This window comes from Melanostigma gelatinosum (assembly GCF_949748355.1).
Source record: "Melanostigma gelatinosum genome assembly, chromosome: 20".
Taxonomy (NCBI): Eukaryota; Metazoa; Chordata; class Actinopteri; order Perciformes; family Zoarcidae; genus Melanostigma; species Melanostigma gelatinosum.
Window position 1 is genome coordinate 16,338,306 of NC_136653.1, and position 13,221 is coordinate 16,351,526.

At 41.9% G+C, this 13,221-nt stretch overlaps 1 protein-coding gene across 1 annotated transcript; it reads left to right on the forward strand.

Annotated features, from left to right (window-relative positions):
* Window positions 1-2,919: 2,919 nt before the first annotated feature.
* sox32 (SRY-box transcription factor 32) lies at window positions 2,920-4,151 on the forward strand (the record flags this gene model as incomplete). Its single annotated transcript, XM_079292553.1, has 2 exons — window positions 2,920-3,226; window positions 3,481-4,151. The coding sequence occupies 2 exons, from the start codon at window positions 2,920-2,922 to the stop codon at window positions 4,149-4,151; spliced, it is 978 nt and encodes a 325-aa protein (XP_079148679.1).
* Between the last annotated feature and the right edge of the window lie 9,070 nt (window positions 4,152-13,221).

The following is a 13,221-nucleotide window of genomic DNA, read 5'->3' on the forward strand; positions in this document are numbered from 1 at the left end:
TGTGCCCGCTTGGCCATCCAAAGTGAAGACGGAGAGGAGTGTCCCATATATGACTTCTGTCCAATACAATCGCACACTGTGATCAGAAAGCCACGGAGAACAATCCCTATTCAGAAAGCATAGTGCCCATTCTGCTTGTTTGGCTGTGAGACAATGCAATGATACCCTACAGTCACCTTATAGATTAGGATTCATCAACAGGGCCAGAATAAAGGGCCGATGACACTTAACCACAAACCAGAGCACAATGGTTCTTTACAAGTTGGATATTTGTATTCACTAGAGAAGCCTTTTAACACTGTCCCAACCACCTAAACAACATAATTCCAAAAATAGAAACATCATATCAACACATTTTTACCGATTTTGTTGCCGTAGTACATCACGTTCATGTTTCCATCAAAGCTTTGTGGATTATATTTGTTCATTTTATGACCTTATGAAATGTCCTTTTCCTCACCTCATGTTTTGCAGGGTCAACTTCCTGTTTGATGTTTGCCCCTCCCACCTACGTGACGTCGCAAAGTACGTAGTTTTAAAATAAACTAAAGGTTTTTATTTTCACTCCTCAGTCGAGAAAATACATGTTATTCAATGTGGCCTAAAACCCAATCACCCTTAATTCACTGTACAGCCGAATCATGTCATTTAAACGTCCTGGTGGTAAATTAATATACTAAATAAATTGACGACGTCTTCAAGCTTTAATTCCACACTCAATCCACAGAGAAGCTCAGCCGAAACTAACGTTATTGTATTCACGCTGAGTCGTTCAAGCTAATTGATTCAATCCATTAGTGCTTTTCACTGCGCGTTGGCGCGTGCGTCCCGTTCAACACCGCGGATGTGGATTCGACCTCTAATTCTGACAAGCTGTGAAGAAAACGAGCGCCCCTCTCCCTCCACCAAATACCAACTATACACACACGTGGTTCATTCAAATGGATCATTCTGTTTCAATACAGCTTTTTAAAAAATCTTTGTTTTTAGGTTTGTATTGATGTTTTAATGTTATCTTCCTCTCAAAGCCAGGTGCCACTTTATCAGTTGCGACTGTTACAGAATGGTGTAAGTCCAGTTGTCAAAGAGCACATGTCTTTATATCCCTTCTGTTATAGAATGTGCCAATATCACAGTGTTGATCAGGTCTTTTGATTAAGATATAAAGCTCCATTAAACCTGATGTACTTCTCATGCATGGTTAGGAAGATTCCCAGAATATAAAAGTATGCAAAAGTTAATATGTCATAATTTAACAGTAGACGCCTTTCATATATAGACTCAGATGTTTTCTGCAAGTTTTCTCCAACAAAACAAACCCCAAACCAGTCCTGTTTTTCCTTGTGTATTACCTCTCTGCTGTAAACCATAATACACACTGTATTTACAATTTAAAGGAGCTGCATAAGTGACTCGTCTGCCGGGACAAAGCAGGTGCAGGTATTACTGTGGGACCGTGTATTGCAGATGTAACGTCGCCGCTGTCACCATAATGGAGACGATTGTCTGTGTAATGTTCGTCAGCAGTCTCAAAAACAGATATTCATTGAAACCGCAGCAAGCACCTGTAATGACATCCTAATATACTAAAGTGGGATCACACACGTTAGGGTTTTTTTCGGAGAGAACATTAATGCGGGATACACAGAATTATCATTATCAATGTTTTTATGGCTAATAATTCTACAATATTCTGTTCAGTGCTTTTTCAGTAACAACGTCATTGTAGTATTTTTACTCTAGTGACTTCATAGTATTGCCTACTTTATCCTTATGTCTTATTTGTGTCACCACAATGAAGCCATTATTTATAACTATTATAAGTGTTTGTAGTGCTTGGAAATGAGTTTATTCCGATATTCTTTGCACTACATGAGCTAAAATAGTCATATGAATAATTCACAACAAGCGTGTGTACTCACTCGGTCTATTTCAGTATGTTTTCCCCATCTTTTTTTATTGAAATGAATAAATGTCAGAGACGAAATGCAGCTATTTAGTTTATTTGATGTCCTAAATGTGAGCTCATCACGCCCCTTTGTACACACCTATCGGTTTTTGTGTCGAGCAATTATTTGTCAGCGGTAATCGTGTAATAAAGACTCCTTGATCATGTTTGTTTCAGTCCTGTAAAATGTACTTCGATAGAGACAGTGGATGGGCGATAAGAGCTGAGAGCCACAATGTAATTAGTAACCAGCCCGTCCTCTTGGACACTTTGATGTTCACCTCTATACCCTGCTGCCTCTCAGGACCTATTGATGAGAGTCCATCGATCTCCGATGGGCAAAGGTGTCATTTGATTTTCCCTAATATGGTTTTAATAAGTGAATCAAGGAACATTTCTATTTTTCTCGAATTAAAACGCAAGACCCTCATGTCAGCGACTTTTAATATGGATGCACATATAGGAGCAGTCAAACATATTGATTATTGGTGATTAAAGAAGGATATAACAAACCATATGCCAGACTTTTACAGAGGCATAAACAGCATTATTTTTAACTTCATAAAACTCAGTCCAACTGTCATCGGTTTACTTTATGACGTGCTTTATTTTCCATGTGTCTCATAAAGAGGGAAACGATCGGGTTCAACACTTTATCTTTGATAACTCTGATTGCTTTGTGGCTCTATAGATTAATCCAAGCGTTAAACATTGATCTTTTGTTATATGAAAGCCACATTGAGTTTTATTACAGACTCACGTCTCTTTTACTTCTTAAGTTTCGTGGGATGGTTGATTGGGGGGTCAGATAGGCCTATCACCGACCCGAGAAAACACCTGGAATTCACACCTTAAATCCACTCCTCCAGGCCTCCCATTGGTGGAGCTCCCGCATATATCCGTCACGGTGCACCACCAGGAGGATGACAGTGGCCTGCAGCAGAGCCACAACATCATCACCATCTGTAAACATGCATTTCGGCCACGACCCCGCTACTTTCCAGCTTTGCGCAAACAGCGCCATGTTCGAGGGCGAAGACTCGGGCTCCGTCGACGGGGAGCAGGTGACCGAGGTGCGCTCCCCGAGTTCAGGGCCCTCCAGCCCGCTGTCCGTGAACTCGGACTCCAGCTGCGCCAGCCCCGAGGCCAAGTCTGCGTCGACGCAGCAGAGGGTCAGGCGGCCCCTGAACGCCTTCATCATCTGGACCAAAGAGGAGCGCAGGCGGCTAGCGCAGCTTAACCCAGACCTGGAGAACACGGATCTCAGCAAAATACTTGGTAAGAAATTGATGAACAGCTTGAAAATGTGATTGATAAGTCCAGTGGTTGCTAAAGGTAAAGTGACCCTATGGAATATTAAACTGTTCCTTCATAAAAATATTAGAAATGTTTCATGTTTGTAGTTCTTATATCTTATAAACCAAGACAATACAGCTTTAAATGGGTCTTATAAGACAATAAAATGTTGATTCACATTTCAGTCAGTTTTGATAAACCAATATGCAGATCATTAACCCTGTGTGTTCCTGCAGGAAAAACTTGGAAGGCCATGTCCCTGGTTGAGAAGCGTCCATACATGCAGGAAGCAGAGCGTCTGAGAGTCCAGCACACCATCGACTACCCCGACTACAAGTACCGGCCCCGCAGGAGGAGGCAGCTGAAGAAGGGCTCCAAACAACAGGCTGCAGAGGTCTCTCACCCCTCGCTCTGCAGCTCTGGCTTCTCCGTGCCTTATAACCTCACCTACCTGCTCCAGAACCAGCAGCAATCCTACCCAAACAGCACTGCTTTCACAAACTCCCCGGCTAACTTCCCCCCTTTGCGCAGCAGCTACCCACACACTCCAACAACAGCAGCAGTGGACGTCTCATCAAATAAGCCTGCGGTGTACCCAAACCCTCCTGCGTACCCTGCAGAGCACCAGGTGTACTATGGCAGTCAGCGCGTACACATGCAGCACTGCTTCTCCAACGCTGCAGGTCCCCATGTGGATCAGGGGGAGTCCAGCAGGGTTTACGGGGGCCTGCTGGGCCCTGCCGGGCCCTCCTTAGAGTTTTACCTGGAACAGGTCCAGCTGGACATGCTGTACGATCTGGACCGCAGCGAGTTCGAACAGTACCTGGGCCCGAGCCCTCACAGGCCCGAGTCAGTGGACGCCAGCAGCTACCAGAGCAGCCACAGAGAGAGACGCTCTGTCTCATGAAAGTACTCAACGTGGTGCATTTATTTGTATTATCTCAGTGTGGCATCTGATAATGACTGCTGGAGGTGTTTATTGTGTTTGTTTTTGACAAGTTAAATGAGTACTGTACTGTCTTCCAATGTAATTATAATAAATAAATAAATAAATAACCAATTCAACTTACAATGTTCATGTTTTCATGTTTTCATGTTTTCTAAATACAAGAAAAAGGTATACTGACACAAACACTTAAAAATATAACTATTATTGGTGTTAAAAGGCCACTGCAATGATTGTTGATTACACTTTTCATAAAGTTGAGACACAATGACTTTTGGTCCCTTGAATGGGTCAACGCTGCAAAAACACTGGATAATATACTTCCCACAATGCAACTTCATGTTTTGTTAGACCCTCCATGCATATGTCAACTTTCTGATGAGTAAAAGTTTGCACTCTGAGATAGCTCATCCTGACAACATCATTTATCTTGCCATTCATTTATTTTCTTCTGTGTACTTTATGGTTGTAAGGTAGATAGTTCAAACAAACACAGGACTCTGGTCCAGGAGGCCGCCGTTTGTGTGCCATGAGAACAAACAATAAACGTACTTTTCTATCACGGCAGTCGTTAGTCATGTGACTAGTTTGTCACTCCTTCAAGCATGAAGCGTATATTCCCACTGACAAAGCTGTGTTACGCATTGGAGTGGGAATGTTTTGACTCCTCATCTGATCTTGATGTGTATAACGTGTGGAGTTCCCCTTTAAGAGGACTGCGAACGACTTTAAATATCTGTTACATTGAACAATGTCGTAGCTCCACTACACACCCTTTGGCAGAAGCCGAACTGTTGACACACAGTTTTATCTCCATCCTCATGTCTTTCTTGGCTCACAGAGGGAAGCAGGGTGGGCGCCAGGGGCATAAACTTCCCAACTTCCTGGTTCATTTTAAAACATCTCACAAAGGCTCTAAAAATATGCCCCAAAATCCACATATCTCCAAACTCGTTGGACTCTGGCTGCCAAATGTTTACTCATTTCGGAAAATGTTTACTTCCCTGCCCTGTGTTTTCTGTGTCAGAGCCACGAGGTCGAAGTCACACGGATGTAAGATCCAGGTCGTCCAAGATGTCAGGTGCTGCAACGACGAAACCCGTTCATGCTCACGCACAGTAAAAAGTATTAAAAATACATATATTTTTGGATCAGATACACCAAAAGTACACATTTAGAAATTTGCATAGATCTGTTTCCATTAAAGGGAATTAAAAGACATTTTTATGGACAAGAGCAATGAAACCCAAACTTACATACAACATAAATATGAAACCTTTTTTAAGATCTGTTGTACTTTGTGAAGTGTGTACAGGATGCATGTTTTCACAGTGCTTCAGTAGATATAAGATAAACATATAAAATAGTAATAACTAATGGTTAGATAAAAACAAGAAACAGTCTGATAGTATCTCATCAACTGTTTTTTTTTGGGTGGTGACGCCTCTTTAATTACAAATCATTGCTGACTTCAAACACAAGAAAACTTACAGTCTGGAGGCAGAAATTGCACCATATCCAGTGATCAGAGTGAAGTTTCCACATCTGTTATTGTGCTTAAATCTGTCTTTTTTTTCACAATCACAGCAAATATTACAAGTGTCACTCTGGATTTACCTCATTAATGACTATAAGTTCATTGAAAACATCTAAATAGTGTCTGAAAATGATGCTGATATGTTAATTTCAACTGATATATTCGGAAAATACTATCAGAAATATAACCTTTACCATTAATGGACAGTTTATGGCAGTATACACTTTCATTATATGCTCATTTAATCAAAACTCCACCATGCAAAGAGTTATTTTCCTGCTGTTAACCTCTTTGAAGGAAGCCACCTGCAGCAGTGCACATTTGGGATTTTCTTTTGGGCCTAACTCTCTTCCTCCGAGTGCCAGAGATGAGTCAAGTTGAGTTACTTATTTGTCAGAAAGATATCACAACTTAAAACGTGCTCCACCAAGCGAAAAGACAGACGGCAGCAGCGTTTTGGAAATGAGTCAGTGATGGAAATCCGATGTGGAGTTGTCGGGAGGAAATGGACGGCTGAGGGAAGGATGACCTTCGTCGGAGGAGAGAGCAGAAGAGCTGATTAGGAAAGTGAAGACCTGCTGCAATCCAACGCCACCTGAATGAGCGGAAGAAATCTGACGTCAGTTCAATTCCCATGACAATATTACAAAACACACTGCAGTGTGGAATGCAGAAATGTGCTCCGATGCAAAGTAATGATGTGGAATACACGCGATAATAAACAAGTGTTGCCGCTTTATGTGCTACCGGTCCTTGTTTTCCCTCTTTTGAGCAACTTGAACTCAAAGCTGTTGTTTTCCTCAAACGTCGGCCCCCTCAGCAACAATTAATGACCAGTTGCAGGAACTTCCTGAAGGAAAAACAACGGGATGGTATCAGTGTTTCAGGTGAAAATATCATCAACAATAAACAGCGATGGAAATGGCAGCTGGACAAATCAGATATCGTTGTCAAATATTTACAAGGCTGTGTTTTATTATAAGCTTCTGGTTTGTTGAATCATATAAAACAACTGAAAAGTGAATCTGGAATATAAATGTAAATAAATACTTTTATTCTTTCAGAAATGTGCTGGAAAGCTCACAGAGGCATGTTTGATGTTATCACCTGTGAGGAATGTGAGGAATCTCAACATGTCAAACATGCTGGAATTCAGATTCCTCAACTATAAAATGCTGTCCTCGTTCGAGATTAAATATGTAAATATGCCAACTCTGTTTGTCCAATATCGACAGGCCAAATATCTGGAGTTTATATTAACCCTAAAAATAGATTTGAGCGCTCTTACCTGTAGCATTTTAGAGATTTTGTGAGCCATTATTAGGTTTTTCTCGTCATACTTTCTGCATGAAGTTCATTAATAGTTTGCTTTGGGTAAATACGAGGCTGCAGTCTGCAGATAATGCTCATCCCAGTATTATTCTGCAGGGACGTCTGAGGAAAGTCAAACAGGAAGTGAGATACTCCCCAGTTTCTTATCCTGAAGGAATAATGTAGTAAAGAGATGGTTTCATTGTTTACAACTGGAAAATGTAATTCCATAAGACAAACCTGCAGAAGTTCCCGAGAGCTCAGAAGAACAGGAATTTAAGTGTCTGATCACTTCATTATGTCTGTCGGCTCCAATCGTGCACTCATTGGGCCGATCGGATTGCTATAACTTCATCAGGCCGCTGCTTTGGAGGCCCGGCAGCCATTTCACCTGCGTGTCTGACAGCTTTGTGCAGAGCTCAGGGACTCATTCAACAGGGAAGTAAAAAGTGTAAAGAAAAGGGAAATCGTTAAAGTCCAAGTGGGTGAACGAACTCTTCATATAAATAATAAAGTAATTATATTTGCAGACATATAATTTAGTCCAAAATGAGAAGGCCGAGGTCTCACTCATGGTGTGCGGAGAGAGAAACTTCTTTGTGGTTTTTAATGACGTCAGCCAAGAGACAGACAGAGAGATGATGAGTGTAACAGGGTCGGACAGACCGGAGAGAATAGAGCCGCTGGGTGTGTCCCTGTGACCTGCTGGGCCGATACAATGCTCCCCATCAGAGTCTCTGAGCAAAGACGCTAACGCCTGTCAACAAACACTCAGGGGATGATTAACACAAACACAATCCTCAAACTGTTTGTGTCTGGGATGTTTTTTTTTATACTTCTCTTTAGATACATGATGATCTATATGCTGTGCTTTTTCTTCAAATTTTTCAGTTTTGACAACAACAAAAAACGAGAGGTATTTTAACCTTTTAATCATCAGAATGAAATGTGCCGTGTTGTTTCGGAGTAATTCCTGCCAGATTGTTTTATGTGGAAATAACGTCACACCTTCTTCCTCAGCGTCCTCTGGTGCTTCATGACTCAGTCTGCGAGTATGTCAATGGGTTTATCTGCATGAGTGTGTGTGTGTGTGTGTGTACCAGTGTGAGCATCATTGTTTTCGAATACTGATTCAATTATCATTCCAGATAAAGAGGTGAGACGCACCTATCAACACTATTTCAGGACGTGATTGTATCTTGATAAAAAAAAGTGCTTCAGAGAGAAGCAGCTTCTTATATCCAGTGACCTTTGATTTATAAGAAGTGGATGTCCCCCAATGGTTGGTGGACTGCAGCTTATTAAGTTGACGTTGAGCCCCATGCCCTGCATAAAACACTGTAAAATTCCTCATTTATATAAACGTGTGTGTTTGTGCTGAAGCGGTGAAATAAGAATATGCTCATTATTCTGACACAATGACTAATAATGCAGCTATTTCAAATTAACATGTAATGTGAGCATGTGTATGTTTTATAACTGCAAAGCATTTCCATACAATGACAACACCAGTGGCACTGAGGTGATGTTACAGTCCGGGGGGGGGGGTCCATCCCCTCAGCCTTGTCAGTGGGCACCTGTTAGTTTGTGTTGACGTGGCTTCTTTAACACCTCTGCTGATTGACTTAGCGAGTACAATACTGACAACTCACCAGGCCCCTCAGCAGGTAGCGCATACAGCAGCGAGCTGGTAGCACCTGAGAGCAACGCATTGTGTGCTAAGCTGCTGCTGTAAAATCCCTTTGCGTATAATGCTCTGATATGGAGGTTACAGTGGAGAAAAAGCCTGAATTCAACATCTTGTCTTCACGGTCAGACGCCCTCACACAAGATCCATCTGAGGGGTCATGAGATGGTTTGCATCATGGGAAAGCAGAAAAGAACATATAACAGTAAATTGAGTCAAAACGGCATCATAAAAGAGAGCGATTCCAAATTTAAAATCAAGATAAACCATATACTGATTCTGATTGAAACCAATTACCACAAAGCCCCATTGCAACGTCTACAAAGGCTCCTTACTCATGAGATCTCTTTAAAGATATTAAGATCAGCAGGAAAAAGCTGATTCAACACCCAGAAGCGGCAGAGATTGAGATAAATCTGAGTCCAAATACATACAAGATAACATGTCAGAAAAGTGGTCTTGATTTGAGGCTCTGGGCCTTGGCAGGTAATGCAGAGTAAACAGTGTTTGCTTTGATTGGCAGGTTATTGTTGAGTCTGTGTGTTGAGGAAGGTTGGACCTTCTCTCAGGACGTAGCCTCACTTCCCTCTCTCAGAGGCTCTCAGGAGGAGAGCAGTGTGCCTTTTAACTTTTCATACTTGTGCTGTGTTTGTTAAGGCCACATTCCCTGAGCCCGGCTGCAACTTGTGTTATTCTTCCTGTGCTGTTTGCCCCACTCGCAGCTGGAAGGACAGGAAAACCGATCTGGAAAACTACTTCAAGTATGTCATCGGTGATTACAGGACGGCAGCACCTGCCTGCGCCTTGGTATTGGCAGAATCATGCCGGGGCTCGCGGCGCAGCGGCAGGCCTGAATAATGCCGTCCCATGGGGGCGATGCTGTGCACCCCTCCTCGCTCAGGGCCTCGCTTCTGCTTTCACGCAAGGCACTCTGTGAGCCCATGCAGCCCTGTCAGCACTCTTCCTGTGGAGAAACTGCAGAGGAAGCTCCACCGGGCTACCCGAGGTGGCCAGAAACCTCCACAACTTTCCATTTCTTTCTTTTATCTTTCCAGTTGAGTCTCAGCAAATGACAGACCGGTGCACCTAAACCATCAATTAGTGGCGGAGAAATACCACACTGTAGAAATAATCCATTACAAGCAAGAGTCCTATGTTCAAAATCTGTAACTTTTGCTGAAGAGCAAGCTGTTCTCAATCACAGTTTATACTTACAAAAGGTAATGCACGATAATTCGTATAGAACCCAATCTTGAGCAAACAAACACAGGACTTTCACCCAGGAAACAGCTGTACATGTCCCACGTGAAACCAAAATCCTTATTTTACCTTATTTTATGTAACTTTTTACGTAACTTTTTTTTATAACGTCAGTCGTCAGATCTGCCTCATTTCTGGGATGCCACACAGTAAGACATTCCCTCAGATCCCCTCTCTGTTCATTGCTTCCTCCTTCCTCTGCTGCCACTTTCCCAGGCAGAGGACCTGGAAGAGCAATCTAGGGGGATCAGGAATGACAAGGCAGTCCGGCCTCCCATTGTATGTGAGCGTTTACTCAGCATGGAAGAGCAAGGACAGTGAGGCTACAAGAATACAATAGGCTCATATTTATTTACTGCTTAGTGGCAGCCAGGGAGACCCCCCTCCCCTCAATAGCTGATAACAACTTTACAGTAAGAGACCTCTAATAAAGTCCTCGGAGGGCAAGTAGAGGCCAGACTCTCTGACTCTGTCGTTGGTTCATTTCAAACACAACCGACGAGATGTGTTAAATCTGTGAAGAAGACTCACTCCAACGCATGTGAGGCTGTTGAAACGGGTTAAAAATAGTCAAATGAGTTGCGAGAAGAGAAATTGTAAATATAATCACACATTCAAATTCTCGTCAACTTCATATCAGATGATTTCCTCACATAGTTTGGTAATGCCAATAAGTGTCTGTGGGAAAATGCAAAGCACAATTTTATCTAAAGTTTCCTGTTTCCTGTAAACCTTTATATATATTTATATATATATATATATATCATAAACATGGTCTCGAAAAAGAGATCTTACAGGATTGAAAGCAGCAGAAATGCTGGAAAAGCCCTCAGCTGTTATCTCAAACAAAGTGTTGCAAGTTATTTACATGATTCAGGAAAAGAAAAAGGGCAACTATATGAAAGTCCTTAAGTTGGAAAATTGTTTACTTTGTGAGCTGTAAATCCTTTTTATCTACTGAACAAATGTGTTTGTATGTTTCTCCAGTATGTATTTGGATGAGTGTGTGTGTACATGTACTCTAACCAGCAAAGTGCAGCTTTAATCTTGTTACTAACTACTTTTCTGTGAGCAAAAAATAAAAAGGGTTCCTGTTCTTAAACCTTTTTGATTATCAGTCAAAAAAATTCAAAATGAAGCAAACAAACAGATGAGAGGAATCTGTAAAGTCAGTCGTTCGGCGAGTGGATGAGTGAAAATGTGTCGTGTGAGCGTTGTGCTGTTAAAAAAAGAAAAGAAACAAGAACCAAAATCCACAACACAAATTAAAATGAGTGATACTGAGACAAAGCAACATGTGTGCAGATTCATTCAGTCTAAATACTGCATAGTGTGTAAATATGAGCCATGAGAATGAGTAAAAGGACTCTCAGGTTTGTGTGTAATGCCTTTGAGGTCCAGTGGAGGGCTCCCTCTGTTGTACTGATTCATAATCCATCTGTAAAAACACAGTAAAGCAGAACATAAAGAGGTGGCATTTCCCTTAAAACTCCACATGCGGTATGAAGAATACACATTTATATTTTGGACTTACCTTAACCTCCCAAACCAGCTGATCTGTTGTTTCTAAGCACAACCTGACCGAGGCTTGACCATCTTGTTTCCTCCCGTGTAAATGGACCAAACCAGTGTCGACCATCTGACCGACATGACCGAGTCCCGAGCCTGAAAAAAACATTAATTTTCCGAGAGGCATTATGGGAGCGTGATTTATCGGTTGCCTTGTGGGTGTAATTGTGAGAGCACGGCTGAAGTTGAGTGGCTTTGATGCCCCCGTCCGTCCCCTCCTCCAATCCCTGAGTTCTCAGAGATTAACTCAGACACTGGATTAAAATCTCAAAATAGAGAAATCCTTTTAGATGAACAGATTGATTAAAAAGGGGGAAAGATGAGCGTGGGGTGGCACTGAGCTGCTGATATTCTCACCTGGTAGTGAAAGTCCACTTGGAGCTCAATGAAAACTCTGAATGTGTGTTTACCTTTGATGAATTCAAACTGTTTCAAGACAAACAGTTGATCCATTAGAAGTTAAGCTCCTTCTCTGTGATGAGTTTTGACCATCAGCAAATCCGGTGGAAAAACTGGATGGCTGGTGTTTTGGAAATCTTTGTCAACACTCACAGCTGTTTGCTGTAGTTGCATTTCGGTTCGCTTTTTTTTTTGTATTTCCATAATATATTTTCCATTTATCACCATTTTGGGAAACGGGCTCATTCGCTTTTAGGAGAAGATATCTGTTCATTCAATATTAAGTTACAGCTAGCATTTAGTTTAGCTTAGCTTAGCATAAAGACTGGAAACAGGGGGAAACAGCTAGCCCACCCTTGTTGGCTAGCTGTTTCCCCGTAAAGCTCAGCTAGCTGCTTTGCCCGTTTCCGCTCTCTTATCTAAGCTAACTGACTGTAGCTACATATTTACTGAACAGACATGAGCGGGGTATCAATCCTCTCATCGAGAAACTCTTCGCGAGGAAGAAAAAAATGCTTTTTTCTTTCCCCAATCAGATTTTTCTTTTGTCATTTTTTTATGACTTTTGCCCTTCAATGCCAGATGCAGTCAGGAAACTATACAGGTGTGTAGATGAGATCAAAAGAAAGGCCAGGTGCGAAGATGGGTTAGGAAATGGTGATTGCCCCCCCCCCCATCCTGATTTTGCGTTGCGACTGGTGTGATCTCTACAAAAACAGTTTTAGGTTCTGACATCGTGTTGCATTTATTTTATTTTGTAGTTTTTGCATATTCACACAAACACACAACCATCGATGAAACTGCAACAAAAAATGAATAGACACAATATTAAAAAAAACTGCTGCTCTTGCACAATTCAGAGTCAGAAACCATTTGAGCTGCACTTGCTTTCATTTTGAACCATAACAGTTTGGTGCAGGTTTTAGGGAATGCTGTTTTTCTTCTTGCTGTACTACTCAGTTTGTTGTTAACAGACAAAAGCCTGATGCTTGATATCGTCATCATTGTGTAGCCTGTTTGATAGCGGGAAGCAGGTGTATGTTAGTGTGGCCTTTCAGACCAGATTTAGTCATCCACTCACTTCCCCCTGGACCCCAGGTTCCCTCTGCGTTTCCCAGCAGAGCTCAGCCCTCCCTCCCTCCCTCCCGCCTGCATGCATGAAACACAGTGCAGAAAGCATTTTCTTCAAACACCACATACGGTTGCATGCATTTAAGATTCATTGCATTTCCTTGGATCATTTTTAGATTTGTTTTTTTTTAAATGTC